The sequence below is a fragment of the Rousettus aegyptiacus genome, unplaced genomic scaffold, assembly GCF_014176215.1.
Source record: "Rousettus aegyptiacus isolate mRouAeg1 unplaced genomic scaffold, mRouAeg1.p scaffold_m13_p_7, whole genome shotgun sequence".
In the NCBI taxonomy this organism is placed as follows: domain Eukaryota; kingdom Metazoa; phylum Chordata; class Mammalia; order Chiroptera; family Pteropodidae; genus Rousettus; species Rousettus aegyptiacus.
The window spans coordinates 63,650,082-63,674,358 of NW_023416310.1; the positions used below are offsets into that span (position 1 = coordinate 63,650,082).

Sequence of the window (24,277 nt, forward strand, 5' to 3'; positions counted from 1 at the left end):
GACCCAAAGCCTGCTTCTCGGGATGAAAACCCAGGAAGCACCTGCCAGGCCACAATGCCTCTGAAGAGGGAGACCCCCTTCTGAAGGACCAGTGGGCGAACACACGTATGAACTGCTGACCCACATTCAACACCCCATCAGAGTCCTGCTGGCAACTATGCGAGTGCGCCTGGTCCCACCCGGGGAGGGTGCAGCTGCACACACAAGGCAGGGACAGCCGAGTCAATCTTAAGCAAGGCTGGGTTTCACTTTGTGTCCATGGTTTTGTCTCATGTGGGGAACCATGACTCACTCGCTTACGACTCCAAACATCCAGAGGTCCTTATCAAGGACCAGCACAACTCCCGTCAAGTGTGTCAGATCAGCACAAAACCAGTGGAAACTTGGGAGAGGCTGGATGCTCAAGCGCCACAGGGATGAGCAAACATAAGCGCACACAGGTAAGCAGCCCATAGAATAAGCATGGGCAGCACTGGGGGAAGCGTAGTGGGGTGGGAAGCTAGATACCTGGAGGGCCCTCATCGAGGTCACTAGCTGCATATTCCTGTGGCAGTCACTTCAGTTTTCTAAGATTTAAGAGTCTAATTCTTGGAATAGGGACAAAATATCCATCTGCCTCCATCACAGAAGTTAAAGAGATGAAGTAAAATACATGAAACTGCTTTGATAACAGTCATCATTCCTGTCTATCACCAACTGATGGTTCTAAAGTTAGTATTTGCTCTTGAACTTTGACCTTGTTCTCTGATTACACTCGGTCTTGGCATAATGGCAACCCTGTGTAAAGTGTCTCAGAAACATTTCCAGCAGATGCCCAGGATCACTCTGAGGACCGGGTTTTGGAAGTGGTGACATGCTGCAGTAATACACAGCCTAAGGTAGGTAAGCTGGCATCAGATGGCCTCTCTCCCCATTTGTCACAGCTGAGAGGGGTGAGGGGTTGGGGCAGGCAGCACTGGACTGATTAGCAAGGGTGATCCAGATGGTACAATGAAGGGACAGGGCTTCCTCCCTCCCCAGCATCTCCCAAGGACGGAAACATTACTGGCAAGGATTAAATGGCTCTCCCTCTAAAGTTCTCTTAAAATGTGACCATTCCTGGGAGAGGATTGTCTCAAGCCACTGAACATCACAGTGTGATAACACCCACTGCCTTCACTGATGGAAGGTGCAGGGGATGGGACGGAGAAACACGGCACAGGGAGGGTGAGTGCTGACCAGGAGGCGGCTATCACCCCTCCACCATGTGGACTGCCTGTCCTGAGGGAGGCACCGGGCATACTTACTTGTAGGGGACGCGACAGAGAACCAACAGAAAGTGCTCCCAAGTCCCGCAGGCCCTTTTCTGTGACGCTTTGTCTTCCTCCCTTGTACCCCCCAAGAGGCACATGTACATCCTACCGCAATAGGGCCAGGAGCTTGGAGGCTGAACCACACAATTCTTCTATGACCTCTCATACGTGCATTTTGGTGGGGGTCTGCTCTCTGTCTGGGGATAAGACTGAGGCCACTATAGAACACAAAGCTCACTTTGCTGAACAAGACTCTCAAAGGTCCTAAAAAGTTCCAAATCTCTCTCGGTGGTGGTGTGGGAGAAGGCCAAGGCCACACAAGGTCAGGGACAGTGGAATGTGTCTACCTAGCAACGTCCACAACAGCCTTGCTTTAGTTTATTGTAACAATTGGTCCCAAGTGTTGGCTATACAACAGACTACACTCACTGCAAGGCCAGGAGGGAACAGTGTTACTCTGCCACTTTCTAGGTGGGCAAGTGGGCATGGAGAGTGGGAGTCCAGGGAGCAAGACGGAGCTGAGAGGGTCCAGGCCACAAAGGTCTGGACTGCTAGGGTGTGAATCCTACCTGTTGAACATCTGACTTGTTTTAGTTGCTTGTTGAGTATTTTTTTTTTTAACTAAAATATAATATTCATACCAACCATTTAATTCTTTTAAAGTACTCTGATGCCAGAAAATAAAACGAAGCCATACCCTCAAGGCCTCTGGACTAGATAGATGATTTCTCAGTTTTCTGTCTTTCCCCTCTGCTGGTCTGTGGTTTTATGAATGGTGGCCTGTTTGCAGACCCCACCCAGTGGGTGGGCCACAGACCCAGAGCGTCTGGCTCAGGCAGGGCCATGAGCTCAAACACACAGCAACCACTGGCCACAGCACACCACAGAGGTCCCTACATTTATAAAACTACCACGTCCAAGTGCACGCAGAAGTTGCAATTTAATTTCTCTCTGACAAGTTCAAAGTATTTGTGTAAATGGTATGCCCTTTGATCCCCACTTCCACTTCATTCTATTCCCTGGGAAAAAAACTCAAGGGAGCTTCTCTTTATGTTCATATTTCTGAAGTATGTACTGCGATAGATTTTTCTGGGAAATCAAATTTTATTTTGAATACATTAGCATATTTCATTAAGAGAAACCCAGAAGAGAATCCTTGGGGAAAGGGAAAATCTATAAAAAGGTTATTTCTACCTTTATTTATCTTGTTTATATTCTCAATCTTTATATACTAGGGTAACTCAGAGTGAAATATATCCATATACTATATGAGAGAAATGAAATAATGATTTAAACTTAAGAGTGGATGTGTCATTATGTATAAAAAATAATTTGTTATTAAATAATTAAAAACATGCCAAAGACATACTATTCCACCCAGATCACCCTTCTTTCTGGTCATTTTTTTTCGCTGTTAATTTCTAGATAACATAAATTGTTAACACTTATTAAAAGTTTGGCATTTTCTCATAACAGCTGCTATCTTGAAAGGCTGCACATTCAGAACTGTAAACTGACAATGTCGCAGAGCGGCTCCTTGCTGATGAATCTCACTGCCCTGGGGAGCAATGGCAATTCTAGAGCAATGCCACTGGCACTGCGGGTCCTGGGCGTCATCATATGACTGTGCTTCATAGGAGGCCCATGCCCTGGCACTCAGAGCTGCATCTTTTACTCGGCCATGATTCCTGACCCGAAACGGCTGGGAGAGGGGGCAGCAGCACACACTGCGTGCCGCCAGTCATAGGTTCACACTCTGCTGACAGGCTGGGAAGGGGAAACAAGTTCTAGAGCCCACTCTTCCATCTGTAAAATGGGCCACCCACACCCACTTCAAAGGGGCAGTGGGACCGAGCGCTAAAACAGGCCGAGCCTCAAAGAGGCCGGCCCACTTGGGCACACTGTCAACTAGACCACCTATGTGACAGTTCCTGAGTCACCTAGGTACTACATTCTTGAGCTCAGCCGGATGACATGTATAAACACTTTTAGTGTGTGTGTGAAATGCATCCCCTGGCTGGTATCCAGGTTTATGTTACAGTTCCAGGCATACAGTCAGTGCTCAAAATATGCTGGCTATAGTATTACGAAATATTATAATTATCACAAACTCATATCCTTAGGCTAATATTTATACTTACAGAATTATCAATTAAGTTACACTATTAATCACTTAATTAAAAGTTCAATAAAAATGTCCTGTTTGCCTATTCAAAAATTCACTGAGAAAAACAAGACTGAAAGTAGGACAACAACTAAGAGACACAATCCTCTTCAATTTCCTATGTAATAAAATGTAATTATATGTCCCTCATGAACTCAACTTAGGTTTCTTAAGTACCAACGTACATATACGTTGTGCTATGTATCTGGGAGACCATCTTAAATTTTGAGGTAGAGACCAAGGGGTACGTCACATCTCTGAGGACACGGCGTGAGCCCAGACCTTCTGCTTCTCAGTCTGTGGGCTCCTTCCCCTATGGCACTTAGGTGAGCAAATCTGTGACACAAAACTCTCCATGGGAGAAGCCCCCTGTGCAGCAATGAGCAATTAAGAAAGCAGGAAATAATAGTAAATAAATGTAAATAACAGTTCCTAAAGAGGTTCAAATGAAAGCAAATAATGAATTCATTTTATACCTATTAGACAACTGAAAGCAAAACAAAAAAAAGTCTACTGATTCAGAGGCTTTAAGAAAGCAGAGGCACTTCTTAACTGCTGGAGGGTAATTAGGCAACAAAGCAGCATACAGCCCCTAGCTGTGTGACAGCATCCAAACCTAAAAATTTATCCCTTGGAAATCATTTTTTAAAAAAGGAGACACATGGGAAAACCTGTTGATACCACCATTAATTTACAATAGTGGGAATGTGGGCTTCCCCAGCCCCCACCCCCGGCAGTTAATCATGGCATTTCATCTCTTTGTAAAGCTTCACATTTCACTAGACGAGCGCTCTGCATATCTGCGCCCCCAGCCCCACACCTGCATCGATACCTGCTTCATGTAGGCATAGCACATGGTCTCCGCAGCGCGTTTGCCTTCATCGTAGCAGGCTCGGGGGCCTATCGGATTCACATGTCCCCAGTAACCCTCATTTTGAGGGTGGACTTCAGGATCTATGATGAGGAGAAAAACGAGACCGTGCTTTCATCTCCCCTTTGTTTTAAGTTCACGTGAATGACAAACACTGAATATTTATGATACAAAAGGGAGCTGTGGAAAGACCAAGATAAACTACACAAATGGAGTGATCCGTGTGACAGAGGGACCTCTACAATGCACAGTTCATTCTCCAAGTTCCAGTAGGACATGGCATTCCTACCTCTCATATTAAGTAATACCGTATTTTACAGGAAAATCAAATTAAAAGGTCAAAGTCTTTCAATTTTAAGTCTTTTCTCTCCCATAAACTGTTCTTAACTTTTAGATTATCATAAAAACTATAATTAAATATAATATGTGAAGAGATATATGGTTTAATTTTATATGGATAAAATACATAATTGAGGCAAAGCATGTATTTATTGAAAAAACTTTAAAAGCTTCTTTGTGGAAAATGACACTCACATGTGCCATTACCGGAACAAACCTGAGAACCTCAGAGAGACACCCAGAAGGCCTGGTCTAGTGTTGGTGGGAGGACAAAGTGTCCAGTGGCAAAGGGCTGCTTGTTCCTTTAGCGTTTTTCATATTTCCCAATTCCTACTCTTCTGGTATGTAAATCAATCATACTTTAAGATGTACCAGGGAGATGACTATTTAAGGGAATGTGGTAACAAATTCTTTAACACAAGTATATTTTTAGAATGTGAATTGATAGATATATCTGGTTCTCCAGGAATTTTATACAACCATAGTATAAAATGTGCAAATCTTTGCCAAGAATCCCAGACAAGGTACAGGAATCTGTTATAAATTCATTTCTTGTGTATCTTGTAGCATAAGTCTGACTTTGGCTTGGGGACACACATGGGACTAAGCTGGCTGTCCCCTTGGGAGACTAGCACTTCCTCCAGAAGCACAGCACAGATTCAGACCCTTTTATGTGCTGCTGAGGTTTAAAATTCTCTTAAGAAGGGGTACATTTTACTGCACAGTGAGAGAAAAGGCTTAAGGCAAACACTCTCTGAGAAGAAAACCAAAGACTTAAATTTACATAGATGTTAACAAGTGACTGACATCAGACCTTTTCTGGCTATTTGTGACAAGGGCTGGGCAAGCAAGACTCCAAAAGAGATGGTCATAAATTTGGCAAGTGATGAGAACAAGAAGGCTGGGCAACCCACCCACCTCCTGACTGTCCACCACCTGGGGCTGATATGCCCAGGATACCAAAGGTTCATGAAACAGCTTTTAAAAATTTCCCTCATGAAATCACTGAAAAAAAAAAAAAAAAAACCAAAGTGAAAAATCATTTTGTTTCTAAGAAAGTAAAGGGCTACAGTCAGAACTGCTGTTTAATCAATCTCTCCTTTTTAGCATTTTGTGTGGCTAACAGACCAAGCACACACTCCAAAAAAAGCCAGTTTACTGTAGTCATGAAACATCAGAGTGGCGTGCCAGGTGGATCCCAGAGTCGGACCCTGAGATTATTTAAGGCCCTGAAGAACACAAGCTCTTATCAAATGTGCAGGCAATAACTGAGATGGGAAGGAGAAAAGGGTGGGTGTGGAAGAGATGTCACTGTGCTTCCCTGGACAGGGACCATGAACACCTTTATTTACAGTTATTTACAGTTGAGGCATTTGAAAAGATTCAGCCGGTTGGACCGGATAGCACCACGCCTCTTGTGATGCGTGAAGCCCATCAGAGGAAGCTAGGGGGGATCATCCAATGCCAAGGGGAAACTTCCTGGTCCTTCCCAGAGTCTTCATATGGAAAGAACAGCAAGAGGAAAATTCGAGAGTCCACTCAACCACCTACTCCTAATGCAGCAGGGTGAACATGGGGATGGTGGACACGACCATCCTTCTAACTGCAGAGGATTTCAAAGAACATTAACTGCACGTGGTGGAATTTCTGTTTCTGTGATTATTTTCATTTGGTTCCCTGAGTTAAAAAAGAAAAAAAAAAAAAAAAACTCTTCCCATTTTCCCCTTCCACGTCACCATTTCTCCTGTCTGTAACAATAATGTGAAGGTGATAAATTCCATCATGGCAGAGCCTAGCTTCTGCTGCATCCACTAAGCAGTGCTCCGAAATCCTGCAACCCAGCTGGTTTGGAGTCAAATGGAAATACAGGTAAACTGAAAATGTAACCCCCCTCCCACCCCTGGCATTCTCTCTTCCTTGATAGGGATGGGGAGGGCAGTGAGGTGCTACGGGTTGGCAGAACAGGCCCTTGAGTTTCCTGGCACTATCCAAGATTCTTTGAGAAATCGTTATACAGTGAGGCATCAGCACAAGTCTTCAGCAAGCAAGCTTCAAAGGCCAATCCCCGATTTTCTGGTGGGTCAGGCTCATGGCATGCTTGTTTACATTGAAGAATAATATACACTAGCTAAATTGGCAAAAAAAAAAAAAAAAAAAAAAAAAAAAAATCCTTAATGAGGCTGATTTCTGGGGCACTTTCAGAACAGAATAGCAAAAACACTTCTGTGGGATCATGAATGGCAGGGTGACATGAAACAGTCCTCTGAGGATGTGCTCCAGCAACAGAAAAACAGATTTGTTCCACCCAGAGGAGAGAGCCTGGAGACCAAAGTCGGCCAGGTGGGAAGCCTCTTTGCTGTCATGCACTGAACAGGAAAGACAGGCTGGGCCTTCCTTAAATGGAATCCTGGGCTCAGTTTTGATTCCTTCTTCACCTAAAACAGGCTGCAAATGGTCCAGTGGGGCCAGAGCGAGTGTCCCTTGTAGGAGTCCCGCCTACGCACCTCCATACACCTCCGAGGTAGAGGCCAAGAGTAGACGAGCGCTGACTCGCTTTGCCAACCCTACAGAAAACAGAGACATGATAAGAGAAATTGTTGACTTCAGAGAAACAAGAGAAATAGACATGCATATGCACATTTTTGTGGCCAGTTTAGGCATTTTGGGGGTATTAATGGTATCTGATCATCCGCATGTCTTCAATTACCCACTTTTATTGCACCTACTCAGGAAATGAAAACAAAATAACAAAAAACAATAAGAAACTTAAACACAAATGAACCCTCAGAAGCACAGTATTTAGCTGGATACTCATAATTGTAAGCAAGACCAAATGCAGAACTTGTTGGTTAAATAAGGTGTGATCTGAGGAATTTCACAAAGATTCCTTTGCCTCAACACATCATCCAGTATTTTATCAGGTATTTTATCTGGTTGGCAGCAGACAGGGCCCTTTGCACCTTAACTTCCACCATTCCCTCCAAAATGGTCCACCTGCCACTTCTCCAATGTGCCCTCTACCATCCTCCAACTGTGCCCAAGCCAGTCCCCATGTCTGGGCACTTCCAACCCTGTCCTCCTGCCTTCTTTCCAGGTTTAGCTTAAATAGCACCTTCTTCAAAGCAGCTCGCCACATTCCTCCATTCTGCATGAACCCTTGCCTGTATTTACCCTTCATACCTAGAAAAGACTACAGTACAACACCATTATCTATGGTGGTCACAAAAGTGTAGAAAGTCCTCCAAAAGCCTGCAGAGTCCCAATGCATAGGTCACCAGAGACTCTGAGAAGTCCTGCACAAAAGAACCCCACTGCCTTTCACTTAACCAAGCACTTTCCAAAGGTCCTCCACCACGGACCCTGGCGCACACACATAAGAGACTGTGAAGGCTAGCTGAGCCACGTGCCCTCAGCACCCAGCACTGCACTCAGGGCCTGAGGAGGGAGAGGACAGGTGAACACCCACAACCTGCAGTCACTTCCGGGAAAGGCTGGACGAGACGGAAGGGTCCCAGCACATGGGAACCAGGGCTGAGCGCAGGAGCACCTGCGGGAGCCAAGAAGATGCACATGAAGAACAGAAGAACAGAGATGCCGGAAGGTAAGGATCTGAAGATGACCTGCGCTGGTGCTGCCATGTGCCTGAGGATGAAGGTGGTAAAAGGGATGCAGCATGATGGATGTGGAATTTCTAGGCTCCCAAGACCACAGGCCCATCTCCTTAACTCTAAGTCACCCACAGAAGTCTGTGAAGCGCCATGCCACATCACGCACAGACAACAGAGCTTCAAAAGGAAACAAGGTCTTTTTTTTCTATCAAACTTTTAATTTGAGATAACTGCAAATTCCAATGCAGTTGAAAGAAATGAAAAAGAGATCCCAAGTACCCTTCACCCAGTTTTCCCCCTCGGCAGAAACTTGCAAAACTACAGTTCACTATCACAACCAGGATATTAACGTGGAGACGCTCAAGACACAGAGCATCTCCTTCACCATGGGGTCATTGCTGGGGCCAAGCCAGGGAAGACACCTGTGCTGCGACAGCGCCAAGTTCAGAGACTGGACAAAGAGGTTTCGTCATGAAGAAGCCAACCACAGGATGAGGGAGGTGGCTAAGCCACAGAGAGGAAGGGCCCCACCAGGAAGGAGCCAGGTGACATTCAGTGCATCTTGTCTTAAGTGCAAAGCAGCTGGTGAAAGCCACTCTCAGCTCACAATAAAAGTTCCATGTGGGCCTCTTTCTGGCCTAGCGATCCTTTCTCTTTAGCTTCTGTCCATGTCATTCCCAGAGAACTCTTTGTTATTCCTTCAAGACCTCCAGGTCCAAGGGTCCACGCTCACTCATGGTTCGAGCCCTAACCCAAGAGTCACCTGCACCTTGAACTCTACAAGCACTTCACTGATGCCTCCCTTGTGGAAGCTTCCCCTTCCTGCTTGGTGTCACTGATGGCTGTGCCCACATACTGTTGCCCCCGAGGCATCAAGTTCCCTGGCAGAAGAGCCTGAGAATAATTCTTGTCTGGCTCAGGACGGTGCATCAGGCAGTGACCTCATCACCTAAACCCGTAGAATGAATGACCTCTTTTTAAACATTACACGCTTGGTGGCTTTTCCTCTATTGTGTCTAATTCTGGTATGAAGGAGGGGTCTGGGAGGCAGAGGAAAAGTGTGAAGGAAGGAGCTCACAGTGGCCAGAATGGGGGCAGCCTGTAACACAGCCTATCTCTGAGCAGAAGTGGGGGCACGCTCTTCTGTCTGGTGACCAGGGCAGCAGTCATAACAGGACAAATGTCCTCCCTAGACTATAAGAATAGATCATTTTACTTCAGGCAGAGCTTGATTTTTTAAAAATGTGTAGTCTTAGAGACTTGGAAACCCATCTCTGGCTGCCTTTTCAGACCCTTGCCTGATGCTTTGTTCAAATTAAAACTTAGTGCTGTCTTTCCCAAATCCATTTATAGGATCTGTTTTAAATGTTTCTATTATTAAATCTATTTTTTTTTTACTTGACATTTAAAAAGTGGTTCCTTTCTTCAACTTTGCAACTTAATTAAAACTCCTAGTTTTTGAAACCTGTGCCAAGCTTAGGCATGCTTCTAATTTCAAACATTAATATGTGCATATTATCCATAGCATGTAGTTTGTGAATACACATGTGTGGCCACCTTCAACAACACTCACTCTTATCTTGCACTTCTAAAGCGAATCCTGCAGTTCAGTCTGGAGCCAGGTAACCAATTCAAGGACCCCATAAGGATGGCTCTACCCCAACTCCTTCCAGGACCTCTCCTGAAACCTGCATGTGTGTGTGTGCACGTATGTGTGTGTGTGTGTGTGTGCGCGCGCATGTGTGCGTGCTCCCTCAACCCAGTCTCAGAGCAGAGCTGCCAGCGCCCCTTTACAGCAGTGAGGCACACATACTGAGTGTCAGAGGGGAAAGTGGTGGAGGGCTGGGTTGTCACTGGGAAGCACAGGTAGTTGTCCCAGGAGACTGAAATGAGGCAACACAGACTGGTCACTACAGTGACTGTCTCCCCTATGACCAATTCGGATGGCAAACAGAGTCACACTGAAATAGCCCGGGCAGGAGCTGAGGGAGGGGCGTAAAGACCAGGATCAAACTCTCATAGCACAATGACATATGCCTGGAGTCGGCTACAACATTTCCGACAAAAGCTATAAAATCAGGACAGGGGACTTACCCAGCATGTTCAACGTCCCAATCGTGTTGGTCTTTAGCGTCTTGATGGGGTTGTACATGTAGTTTGGGGGGGAGGCTGGAGAAGCCAGGTGGTATATCTGGTCAACTAAAGGAGACAAAATGGAAGTATGTAATTTCCAAGAAAAACACTAAAAAAGTTCTGAACACATAAGTGTTCAGACTGTATAATAAAAGTGTTCATGTATCTTTCACTGAAATTCTAGTTATTTTATTATTCTTCATAGATACTAATTATATTTGCAATTAGAAGAATTTTAAACAAGTCTAATTATCTGAACAAAAACATGGGCCAGTTATTTGGGTCGGTCCTCCCCTAATTAGGGTTAATCTGATTACAGAGTTGATTGTCTTCTGAGAAGTTCTGTCCCAGATAAAGCATCCAAATCAGAAAGAAGACTGATTTTTCAGACAGAATTAAGCATGCATATCTAAAGTAAACAAAGTTTCTAATCTGTAAAACAAATCTGACATAAAAGCAAAGGCACAAAAGTATGTGAAAAAATAGTCTTTGTTTTTTTTTTTTTTTTAATGTGTATCTTGTACACATAAAACCAGAGCCTGTTGACAGTCAGAGGGTGGTTTTTAAAGCCACAAATGGCAGAACAATTCAGATTGCACACACCTCCCGTGTGCACAGGCAATCACTTTAACATCTCACCCACAACCCTCACTCTCTGGGGTTAGGTAATACCTGCCATGCAGCAGAGGCCCTAGGGCACAATGTCTCCCTTCAAAAGGCAGTGGTGATCAAGCATGTAGGAGGAAAGCCATTCTTCTACAGTCTGGGCCATGCCGTCCTACTTTAGCCCCAGAGAAAGAAAAAATAAGCACCATGACAGGAGGGCCGAGAACGGGAGGCCTGAAGCACTGCTGCCACAGGAATCCTCCCTCGCACACTGCTTTGGCTCCCTCTGCAACCCACCCCCTTGGCTCCCCGTGGACTCCCACCTGCTTCCCAACCAGGCACCAGGGTTCTGCTTTGAGGTACTAGCACATTAGGGGTTAGGTTTCAGAGATGTCAGGCAAAACAGGCAAACTCAAAAAAAACAGTCCCCACGATGAATTCTTCAATAGAACTTTCTCGGAAAACACCTCCCACCAAAAAAAAGTGTCCCACCCATACTTGCACATCACGCATCCCCCTGAAAATCTCCTGTCACCTCCAGGAAGGCGTGGGCATCATTAGTACCTTCCAGGATCTGGGGCTGTTTCCTGACATGTTCTCCCACCCAGGAGTGAGAGTCGGAGGACAATTTCTCACCCTCAGACAAGGGACAGAAGTGGTGCCTCTACATGAGAGCATGATATTTTAGGCTGTGAGCTTGGTTTCCACTTAATGCATCCTAATTATCATAGTCTTTCAAGATTGAAGTCTAGGAGACTGCCACCAAGACTGGGGGTCAGAGGGTGCCGAATGCTTCTGCAGAGTTGGTCTCTGTGGAAGGGTGTCCTTGGTCTTCCACAGGTTCACAGAATAAACCAGTAACTATATATATTTTTCCCCATACCAGGACCATATGTCAAGGCAAGGACATGTGAAAGACTGTAGATTCCATTTTCAGCAAACTCCTGAGGTAACTTTTTCTTAAAAAAGAACTTTTTAAACAAAGGTCTTCCTATTTCAAAAGTAATACTTAAGCAACCCCATCCCTATCAAAATCCCAATAGCATTTTCTGCAGAAACAGAAAAAAAAAAAATCATCCTAAAATTCATATGGAATCTTAAGGGACACTGAATACCCAAGACAATTTTGAAAAAAAAAAAATTAAGTTGGAAAACTCACACTTTCTGATTTCAAAACATATTACAAAGAAACAGTAATCAAAACGTAGGCTGGCATAAAGACAAACACATACGCTAATGAAACGGAACTGAGCAGCCATCCCGTCATCCCTAACTTTTTTGGCACCAGGGACCGGTTTCGTGGAAGAAAATTTTTCCATGGACTAGGATGGGGGATGGTTTGGGGCTGATTCAAGTGCATTACATTTATTGTGCACTTTACTTATATTCTTATTACACTGTAATATGTAATGAATTAATTAAACAACTCGCCTGAGAGTCATAATTCCCTGACATCGAACAAGGACATGAATCTATAACCTGCACCATCACCTCAGGCCTTCTTCTGCAAGGATCAATTCAGAAGTGACTTTGTGTGGGAAGCCATCCCACAGCCTCTGGTCACTCTCCCCGCTGGCTGCCTGTGTGCTAGTTAACAGTGACTTTGGTCTGCCTTGTCAACTGCTTCGTACAAATTGTTACTAGGCGATACACTCACTGAGCACAAGCAGCAAGCCATTTTCTTCCTTATGACCTTTGCCCCAGCTTTGCCATCAGCAGGGAGGGCAGCCCCCTCAGTACCTAGGAGCACATATAAATGCAGATTCCTAAGCAAATGTCTAGGCGGGCCAGAAATCTGTATCTGGAATTGAAATCACATACCCCTGGCTGGTGTTTTGGCCCCAGGCAGTTTGGGAACAGAGCTTAACAAGTTAGCTGAATGGAGAGATGAGCCACAAATTAGGGCTTTTTTCATCCAAAAGGCTATCTACCTGGGGTTTGTTTGTTTTCTCATCTTTTGACAATTTAGCTAACTCTGCTGCATTCCATTCACTCACTCAACTAAAAAAGGCTTATGTATGCCCCCCAAAATATTTTATGTTTATTTAAATAGTGACATTGATGCAATCTATTTAAATACCTGAAAACCCTATAAAATCAATGTTTTCAACAGCCCTTTTTTCCAATGAGAATGTGTTCTGTCTGTAACACTGACAGTAACTCCTATTCCTGTCCTAAAAAGGACATGGTACCAGAGTCTGCTGACTTAATTAATCTGGTACAGAATTATGAAGAGAACAGAGAAAAAACTTAGAAACTGTTACAAGCATAAATAATCAGCAGTGAGAGGTGCTACAAAAATACAAAGTAATATTACTAACAGAGCAGTAAAATTAACCCTCACAGCTCAGGGAAAAATAGCCCTCTAAACACATCAACTGCATAGTTCAAAGTATACCAAAAATGATCATGGCATTCAAAACTCTAAGTTGAGGGTGGAGAGAGAAAGAAAAAAGAAGAAAGGCTCATTCATTTGCTGGATATTGCTGGATGTGACTGCCAAATAACCCTCCCCCACAACCCTGTTACTTTTACAACGGCCATGTGCTGTAATCACAGCTAGAAAAATAGAAGCCTTAAGAAATGAGCCTAACAGGGCTCAAATTAATAACCAAGGAAGGGAAACAGTAAAAATTAAATAGTAAAGCAAACTAATGTTTTCCCTTTTCACATAACTTCCTTAAATGGGTTCAAAATGGCATTCCTGGCAGAACGCAGGCATGTTATGTTGGGGGTGCGGATGGGCAAGGGGTGGGACAGCTGAGGAATGCCCGGGCCTACAAGGTGCTCTGAAAACACGACTAGCCTAACCACGAATGAACTGCCCATAGGTCTTTATAATGAATTTCACTGTGCCTGAAATCCCCACAAATGACACATAAATATGAAAGAAAAAAAAAACAGTTGAAATTGAACTCTTGAGATAACTCAAAATTATTGTTCAGAATCCATAAAGAAATCAAGTATTCTCTTCTACCGAAGGGGAAGTCCACATAGAAACCAACTAAACATATATGTTTTCCTTTGATTTTTTTTTATTAAAGTTCCTAGGATAGGCTGCATATACCTTCTCCATGGGCCAAGGCCACACTTGGCTGAACTGATAAGACACCAAATGCCAACTAAGGATTTGCAGCCTGGAAGCAAAGACTTTGGGAAAAATAAAAAATAAAACACAGGGTTGGTTCTTTCCGTGAACGTGCATGATTTAGTATACAGTAAAATCCCATCGTAAAGACACTTGCTACACATTTCCTTTTACCCATGGCTTAAGTCAGAGGCCTGGAATAAATACTGCAGAAGAATGTCACTCTCTGCAGCATGGAATGCATGGCCTAACCCTTGTCCCCCAATACCAATATTTAGAGAAAGAAAGATTTTAAAAGATACAGAACTCAAAGTGTAAAGACCAAACTTTTCTTGGCATGGAAAAGTAAACGACTGGGATTTCGCCCTGATTTCATATCAAATAATACTGACAATGCAAAAGTAGGTCTGCACATGCCAGACATCTGGCTCAGCCCCAGGATCAAAAGTTATGTTATAGGGCACTACCACTTGTTGATTTCCTCCAGGCCAGCAGCCACCCTCCTCCTGTCTCCTTCGCTGTACCCTAAATCTCTCCCAAGTACTGAGGGGCTCAGTGTGATGATGCCATGACCAGAAAACATCCACAGTGTCTGAGCTGCAGCATAGGAAATCCCCGCGGCCCCAAGTTCAACAGAGAGGGGGATCTCTGAGAACTACAGCCTCTGCATTTTATGTTTACATTTGCAACATAAACCAAAAGTAAGGAATTTTTAAGTAATTCAACAACAGCATTCTAATCAGAGCAGCACTCCTCAAATGTCTGCATTAACATGGACCCAGCAGCTTGGCAAATACTGTTTCGCCCCACCTTTCCGGTCACTCAGGGTGTCTAGGCCAGCCTCGCCTATTGGTGGCCACCCTTCTTGGCCTTGTATAGGATTTCCACACCGAGTTAAAGGTAGATAACAGAAAGGGCTCCAAGCATTATACTATACTCGTAAGATGGAGAAATGCTAACACTATACTCGTAAGATGGAGAAATGCTAATAAAATAACGTTGGGGGAAAAATGTCTCTTGGTAAAGAGACCTGATATAGTCACATAATAAAACACTAAGCAGTTGCCAAAAATCACCAGGATACAGCAAGTAGAAAAAAAAAAAGATGCAGGAATAAAGACTATATTACTTTCTCTACAATAAGGGAGAATTGTGAATAATTATATTCACTGGGCCACATAAACTACAAATGAAAAAAAAAAGTGTTAACAGCAATTTCTTGGGGAGAGTTGAGAACTGGAAAGATGTAAGGTAGAGGCACAAGGAAGACTTTTTACAGTGTATATATTAAATTAAAAAAAATTTTTTTTTAAACCATATAACTACATTGAGTATTGAGCATGTTTTTAATTTAATAAAATCACAGAGAAATGATTGGATGTTAACATAAGCAGAGTTTTTTGTATAGAAGGATAAGAATAACGATCTGCCTTTTATACTTCTCCAATTTTTTTAAATGTGTATATAGTTCTTTTATTGCCTGAAAAGAATATTCTTTTGAAAAAAAAAATTAAGATTCCATTCCATCTCATTCTTTATCAAATACATAAATTAGGAACCAAATTCTCTCATTTAGTTCAAAATATTTCATTTCTCTTGAGATTTCTTCTTTGAACCATTTGTTAGGTTGTTTAAATTTCCAAATATTTTGTGGTTTTCCAGTTATCTCTGTTACTGATTTCAAGTTTAATTCCACTATGGTCTAAAAATATACTTTATGTAATTTCTACTCATTTTTTTCTCTATTAGCAAACTTAAAAGTTTATTAAAGGGTATTTTATGGCCCAGAATGTTCCACAGGAGCTTGAAAAGAATGTTTTCTGCTGTTGAACTAAGGAGCCTACAGATATCAATTATATCCAACTGACTAACGGTGTTGTTAAGTTCAACTATGTCCTCATTTTCTGCCCACTGGATCTGTTTCTGACAGAGGGGTGCTAAAGTCTCAACTAAAACTTCAACTATTCCTCCTGTCCCGTCATTTTTTGCCTCACGTATCTTGATGCTCTGTCAAGTGCATACACATTAAGGACTGTTCGTTAGTCTTCTTGGAGAACTGACCCCTTTATCGGTATGTAGTGTCGCTCTTTTTCCCTGTTTGTATTCTTTACTCTGAAGAGTAGTTTACTTGAAATTAATACAGCTACTCCAGCTTTCTTTTGTAGGGTGTATCTTCCTTTACCCCTTTCCTTTCAATCTATCTGTATCTTTATATATAAAGTATGGGTTTCTTGTAGAAAACAATCAAAGTTGACACTTAATGCAGGGTTAGAGGCACTAACCCCTCACACAGTTGAAAATCCACGTGGAATTTTTGGCTCACCAAAATCTTAACTGATTTTGGTGATAGCCTACTATTGACCAGAAGGCTTATCAATAACGTGAAGTTAATTAACATGTATTTTGCATGTTATATGTATTATATACTATATTCTTAAAATAAACCTAGAGAAAAACATATTAAGAAAATCATAAGGAAAATACATTTATGGTATTTACTGAAAAAAAAAATCCATGTATATATGAACCCATGTTACAAACTCATGTTGTTCAAGGGTTAACTGTAGTTGGGTCTTGTTTTTTTATAAACACTATGAAAGTCTCTGTTATTTAGACTATTCATATTTAAGGTGATTATCAATATACTTGAATAGATAGCATATTTATAACTATTTTCTATTAATTTCCCTTGTTCCTTGTCTTCCACTTTCTGCTCTCATTTTAACTGAGCATTGTAAATGATCCCATTTTCTCTCCTCTTTCAGAAAATCAATGATTCCTTCTTTAGATACTCTTTACTCTAATAATTTTGGTATAGTTGATATATAATATTGTTTCAAAGTATAAGTGATTAGACATTTATATAACTTAAAAAGTGATCAACCCCTATAAATTTATTACCCACCTGACACCATACCGTTACTACAAATATTACTGATAATATTCCTTATGCTATAAGGAATGGCTTTTTTGTAACTACCAATTTGTACTTCTTAATCCCTTCTCTTTTTCACCCATCTCCCCAAGCCTCCTCCCATCTGGCAAACATCGATATGTTCTATGTATCTTTGTTTCTGATTTTGTTTGTTCGTTTTTAGATTACACATATAAGTGAAATCATATGGCATTTGTCTTTCTCCAACTTACTCCATTCGGCACAATACCATCTAGGTCCATCTACGTTGTTGCAGATGGCAAAATTTCATTCATTTTGATTGTTGAGTAATAGCCCATTGAATATACGTACTTCTTTAACCATTCATCTATTGATGGACACCCAGGTTGCCCCCATAGCTGGGCTCTTGTAAATAAAGCTGCAATGAACTTATGGATTCACATGCACCTTAGAAGTAGTGTTTTAGGTTTCATCATATAAATACCCAAAAGTAAAATTACTGGGTCCTTCTTTGTTTCTTGTTATAACCTTTGTTTTAAGGTCTATTTTGTCTGGTACAAGTATTGTTGACCAAACATGTTGTTTCCATTTTATTTATTTTTATTTATTTTTATTTTATTTTAATTTTAATTGTTTATTGGGGTAACACTGGTTAATACAATTATATAATTTTCAGATGTACATTATCATTTGACATCTGTATATTCTATTATGTTTACCACCTAAAGTCCAGTTTCCTTCAGCTACCAAATATTTGATCCCCTTTACCCACTTCGCCCTCCCCCTAAACCCTATATTTATTTTGTTTCCATTTTAATGATATATCTTTTTCCATCCCTTTACTTTCAGTCTGTATCTTTTGATCTGAAGAATCTCTTCATCCACCCTACATCTTTTAATTGGAGCATTTAATACATTTACATTTAAAGTAATTATTGATAGACATGTAGTTATTGCCATTTTATTATTCATATTTTTGGCCCTTTTATTCCTTCTTAAAAAAATCCCTTTAACATTTCTTGTAATAATAGTTTAGTGGTGATGAACTCCTTTAGCATTTTTGTCTGGGAAGCTCTTTCTCTCTCCTTGGATTCTAAACAATCACTTTGCTGGGTAGAGTAATCTTGGTTGGAGGTCCTCGGTTTTCATCACTTTGAATGTTTTCTGCAAATCCCTTCTGGCCTGCAAAGTTTCTGTTGAGAAATCAGCTGACAGTCTTATGGGAGTTCTCCTACAGGTAAATCATTTGTTTTCTCTTGCTGCTTTTAAGACTCTTTGCCTTGAACCTTAGGCATTTTAATTATGATGTGCCTTGGTGTGGGTCTCTTTGGGTTCATCTTGTTTGGGTCTGTGTTTTCTGGTCCTGTATGTCTATTTCCTTCACCAGGTTAGGAAAGTTTTCTTCAAATAGGTTTTCAATTCCTTGCTCTCTTTCTTCTCTTTTTGGTACTCCTATGATGTAAACGTTGGTATGCTCGATGCTGTCCCAGAGGTCCCTTAAACTGTCCTTTTTTTGTTTTGTTTTTGGATTCTTTTTCTTATTGTTGTGATTGGGTGTTTTCTGCTACCTATCTTCCAAATTGCTGATTTGATCCTCAGCTTCATCTAATCTACTGTTGATTCTAATATATTTCTCATTTCTGACCGATTGTTTTTTGTTTTCTATATCCATTTTTATGTTTTTTAACTCTTTGTTGAGTTTTCACGGAGAGCATCCTTATAACCAGTGTTTTGAACTCTGCATCTGGGAGATTGCTTATCTCCATTTTGTTATTTTCTGAAGCTTTGTTCTGCTCTTTTAACTGCGACATGTTTGTCTCCCCATTTTGGCTGCCTGTGTTTGTTTCTATGTTAAACATAGAGCTGCTATGTCTCCTGGTCTTTGTAGAGTGGTCTTATGTAGTATGTGTCCTGTGGGACCCAGTGGCATAATTTCCTTGGTCACCTGAGCCAGGTACTGCAAGTGTGTCCCTTATGTGGGTTCTATGTGCCCTCTTGTTGTGTTTGAGCCTTGGATGTTGGTTATACATCAATGGGAGGGAATGACCCTTAGGGTGATTGGTTGTGAGTACTGGTTGGTGACTGTAGTAGAAGGGCCATTGTGCAGAACCTGACCTTAGGGAGCAGGATTCACTTTATTAGGGCTCTGGTGTCTGTCCAGTTTGCTCTCTGAGTATGTCATCAATAGAGGCAGAGGATGGTGCTATAGTGTAGTCTGAAGCCAGCTACCAGCTACGTCAGCCCCGAAGCCTCTTGGGAGGGACCCCACCACAGGCCAAGTTCAGCCACCACCTGTGCCCAACCCAGGGCAACCTGGCGTAAGCCACAAGGCAATCCACAGATGGCTGATAGTCATGCTGCGTGTGGCAGTGCCTAGAAAAGGCTAAGCTGTGATACAAGGCCGGCTACCACTAATGCCAGGCTTGGAGCTGCTCAGCAAAAGGTATGGGGCACACCGAGGCCAGATGCTGCTTGTTTGGGGTTTGTGAACCTTTGAGAGACTTTAGGAAAGTCCGCGGCATGAGCCAAGACAGGCCGTTTATATGGAAAAGCCACTAGGAGTGACTTGGATGGACCACACAGTTGAGTGAGGTGGAGGTCTCAGGTAACCCCCAAGGCAGGGCAAATGGTGTCAGCCGGGTTGATGGGGACTCAGATATGACATCTACCTGTGTCTGCATGCTGGGAGCGAGAAGGACTCAACAAAGGAACAATGGCTTCTGCCAGCACTCTGTCTTCTCTGGGAGAAAGCTGTCCCTTTGGCTCTAGCTCTGAAGACAGATAGCTTAGTTCTTCCTAGTATGTCTCTGGGGCCTTTCAGGTTGGTATCTCAGCACTGGAGCTCAGCGTGAATCTGTCAGCAAGTAAGTCTATGCGCAGGCCCTTTAAGTGGAATGTCTGAGACTCTAGCTGCCCTCTGTCTCATTTGGTCACAATCCCCGCTAGTTTTTACAGCCAGTTGTGGGGACTTCTCTTCCCGGCCCTGGAGCCCTAGAGCCTGGTGTGGGGCTGGATCCCCTTGCTTCTCAAGAGATTTTTAACTGCCACGTGTGGGCCAGCCTTTTCTGAGTCTCCACCCCTCCTAAAAGTCTCTAGGCTTCTTCTGTATCTGCTTAGTTACAGGACTTCTGTTCAGCTGGATGTCAGGCAATTCTGATGGTTGTTCTGTAGTTTAGTTGTAATTACGATGTTGTCGTGAAAGAATGCAAACACAGCATTCACCTACTTCGCCATCTTGACTGGAACTCTACAAATCAATTATTTAAAAAAATTTGTTTTTAGTGGTTGTCCTAGAATTTGCAGTTCAACTAGTTTATATCTACTTTTAAATGACACTATACTGCTTCACAGGTAGTGGGTAACTTACATAACAGATTATCCCCTTCTTCCTCTTGTCTCTTATAACACTGTTGTCATTTGTTTACTGTTGCTTTTATTATTTTGGACAAACTGTTATGTTAGATCAATTAGCAAGAACCATGCCTTGGATAAACCTCATTGGCCATGATACTGCCACTGTGAAAACTGTTATCTGTTAGATAAATTAAAGATAAGAAAAATAAAAGTTTTTATTTTACAACAGAAAATCCTGCGATGTCCTAAATTAAATTGCAGCAGGCAGGAGGATGGGTGGAAGAGACAAAGGAGAGTTAATCATTTAATAGTCCCAGGCTGAAACGGTCCTATTTCAGAGACTAGCTAGAAAGATAAGCTGACCAATCAGATGCCACCACATCCTGCTTACCCATGACCATGCTGGACTGTTGCCTACAACCAATCCAGAAGCAGCGAATACCTCTTCCTTACGGACAATTCAACTATCACAGCACTTTCTCCACTTCATCTTCTCCTGTCCCTTTATTCTACAGCCAATAAAAAAATCTTTCCAAACAACTTAGTGTCTTTCTTCTCCAAACTCATTGTACAAAACAGTCATATCAACCGTAAGATGGCAGATGTGTCTTTTCCACCTAACGCTGCTGCTGCTGGTTTAAACCGCGTGTCCCAGGACCTGGTCCTCTCTGGCTAGCATATGGCTCAATAAACCCTTCCTTTCAGGATAACTTTTGTCCTTGAAAGGTTTCTGTTTAACATTTTCCATCACTTATTCCTTCTCTAAAATTCTTTCTTTATGTAAATCCAAGTTTCTGACCTATATTATTTTCCTACTCTCTACAGATCTTCTTTTAACACTTCTTATAAGGTCTACTAGGGACAAATTCCCTCAACTTTTGTTTGTCTGAGGAAATCTTTACTTCTTCACTTCTGAAGGATTTCACTGGATAAAAATTCTAGGTCGGTGGGTTTTTTCTTTCAACTCTTTAAATATTCTACATTGTTCTAGTTTGCGTGTTTTCTAAGGAGTATGATGTAATCCTTATTCTATTCTTTTATAAAGTGTTTTCCCTATCAGTTTCTTTTAAGATTTTCTGTTTATCTTTAATTTTCTAGTTTGAATATGTCATGCCTTAGTGTAGATTTGGGGAGTATTTATCCTGCATGGTGTTCTTTGAGATTCCTTGATCTGTTGTTTGGTGCTTGTCATTAATTTCAGAAAATTCTCAGCCATTATCATTTTAGATATTCTATTCCAGTCTTTCTTTTCCTGGTATTCTCATTATTGTGTATGCAACACTTTTCATAACCATCCCGCAGTTTTTGGATGTTGTTTTTTTCTTATTTTCTCTTTGTTTTTCAGTTGGCAAGTTTCTGACCTATCTTCGAGCTCACTGACCCTTTCCTCAGCTTTGTCCAATTTATTGATAAGCTCGTCAAAGGCATTGTTCATTTTTGTGATTTTTATTTTAGGAATTTTCTTTTAATTCTTCCTTAGTTACCATCTCTCTGCTTTCATTACCCATTTTTTCTTACATGTAGCCTCCCCGCCCCCCGTCCCCCATTGCAGTCTTTAACCATCATAGTTATTTTAAATTGCCAGTCTGGTAATTCCAAAATTTCGGTCTTATTTGTCTTAGTTCTGATGTTTGCTTTCTCTTTAGATTGTGTTCCCTGCCTCTGAGAATCTCGTAATTTTTTATTGAAAGGCAGAAATGATGTTATCAGGTAAAAGAAACAGATAAAAAGGCCTTTAATGTGAGTGAGATTTATATTTATCTAGCCAGGGGTAACTGTTTACTAGTTGCTATAGTTCTAGGTGTCAAAGGCTAAAATTTTCTCTAGTGTTCCTGTTTTTGTCTTCCCTGCTGTCTTTGGGTTTCTCTAGAGACTCATTCTTGACTAGGGCTTGAGTCTTAGAGTTCTCTCAGTGGTAGTTGTTGTTATGCTAGATTTTTACTAATGTGGTGTTAAGTGTTGGAGGAGCGGATGTGTTCTGTAGCTCTATGATTAGGTTTCAGCGGGTCAGTGAACCTGGGTTCAGAACTTCCCTTTTCCCCTTCTGGCAAAACAGATTCTCTTAAGGGCAGGCCTTTGGTAGGGAGAAGAGAATGCTCTGGGTTCATTTCAAATCTGGGTTCATTTCAAAATGATTGTTTTTCCCCTCCCACTGCTGGAACTACAGAGATTTTCCTCCGATCTTCACTGAGAGCCTAGAGGGGCACCTTGAGGTAAAACTCACAAAAGTGTGCCCCCCATTCCTCAAAATCTGTGACTCTGGAGATTTTAAGTCTCAAGACTGTCCACACTCAGCCTCTAGCGATTGGTCAATTTTCTACAAAGTTTTCCTATCAGGCTGCTTGTAAATTGTGATTTACGATTGTGATTCTATTTTCACCTGTGTCTCTAGTTTTTGGGTTGCAATTTGCCCTGTGACCCTAATTCACTAATGAAGCTAAAATAAGTTGCCGAATTTCAGTTTGTTTACCTTTTCTTGCAGTGAGTACAGGAGTGCTGCTTTCCTAGCAACTCATATGCTGGACCAGAGACCTAAAGGCCATAGTCCCACTGTTAACTCCTTCCTCTCTCTCACAGTTTACCCACCGTGTGGACTTCCTGCTGAATGGGTAATTCCATCTCCTTTCAGCAGTGCTGGATCACTTCTGGAAAGCCCTCTGCAATCATTGTTCGATGTTCTGCATGTTCCCATCCTCACTTTCAAGAGCACAGGGCTCCTTCCTTACATACCCTCTCTTCTTCACAGAGCACCTGATGGCCGGGCTCACTCCTCAGTCCTCCAGGTGGGAAGAAGGAGGTAATGCAACACTGCAGCCCCATTTTCAACATCTTGACGGCCTAGCATATCCCTCACAAAACCCAAACACACTCTGCTACCCTGGACCCAGCTTCTCAGAAACCTCCCAGTATCCTGAATAGAGAGGTTGGAAGAAAAAATAACTTTACTCCTTCCAGAGCTAAATATTTGGCAGGGTAGATTCAACACTGGAAACTGAAATACCTGGGTTGGTAAAATCCAGTTTTAAAATCCATTTTAAAACTATATAAAGTCAGATTAAGTCATTCAATTCCAAAGCAACAATATTCTTTCTCTACAATCTAACCCACACAATACAGAGACTCCCGTCATAACCCCTATGACAAAAGTACCTCTTTATCATTTTTATAATTCACCACATGGCTGTCCCTGAATTCTATAGTACCCCCTCTCAATCCTGACTCTAACGACTGCAACCGCATTCTTCTTTTCCAGTCCTACCACCACATTCTTAATCCAAAGTTGATTTCCCACTAGGAATGTGAAATTATAATAAAACTGCTAATGTCTTTGTTTCTGACACATAATGGTTAGATTCCGAAAATAATAGAAGGGAATTTGTGCTAAGGAAAATTTAATGAAATTCAGCTATGAGGTGCTGCCAAATTAAGTGATACCATTACCTCAATAAAATCCAAACAACGTGCCATCCCCAGCAAAACAAATGAACAAAAATAAATTCCACAAAATACTTTTCAAAGCTGAAGCACATTTCTGCTATGGTGTAAGATATCGGATCAACTAAAGCTTCCTTTATTAGGAAAAGAGTCCTAAAAATAGTTATGTATTAACCGTTGGGTTACAGAATCTGTTATACACTCTTACCAGGCAGAGGAAGAAAATAATTGATCAATCGACAGAACACACTAATTTGTTCATTGTTGCTAAAAATTCTCAACTTCACACTACACCAAATAGTACTCCTACCTAAATGAGCATAGGCTGTACAACACAATCAGAGAAACAACTAAAGTGTAAGTGAAATGTGACAGGCATTAGACATACAAGGCAACAATAGTCAAGGGGGCCCTAAATTATGTCATCCTTTGTGTGACAACACAACACTGAGGAAAGGGGAGGGGGCACATGAAGCTAAGTTCATCTGGTT

General features: G+C 41.9%; 1 protein-coding gene across 5 annotated transcripts in view; it reads right to left on the reverse strand.

The window, feature by feature from the left end:
* Positions 1-24,277, reverse strand: part of UXS1 (UDP-glucuronate decarboxylase 1) — a 101,511-nt gene that overhangs the window by 23,981 nt on the left and 53,253 nt on the right. For all 5 annotated transcript variants that reach the window (XM_016142271.2, XM_016142270.2, XM_036224148.1 and 2 more), the window contains 3 exons: positions 10,369-10,473; positions 7,171-7,230; positions 4,289-4,410 (listed from right to left, as the gene is read on the reverse strand). In XM_016142271.2, coding sequence (XP_015997757.1) covers positions 4,289-4,410; positions 7,171-7,230; positions 10,369-10,473 — 287 coding nt within the window. The remainder of the gene's footprint in view (positions 1-4,288; positions 4,411-7,170; positions 7,231-10,368; positions 10,474-24,277) is intronic.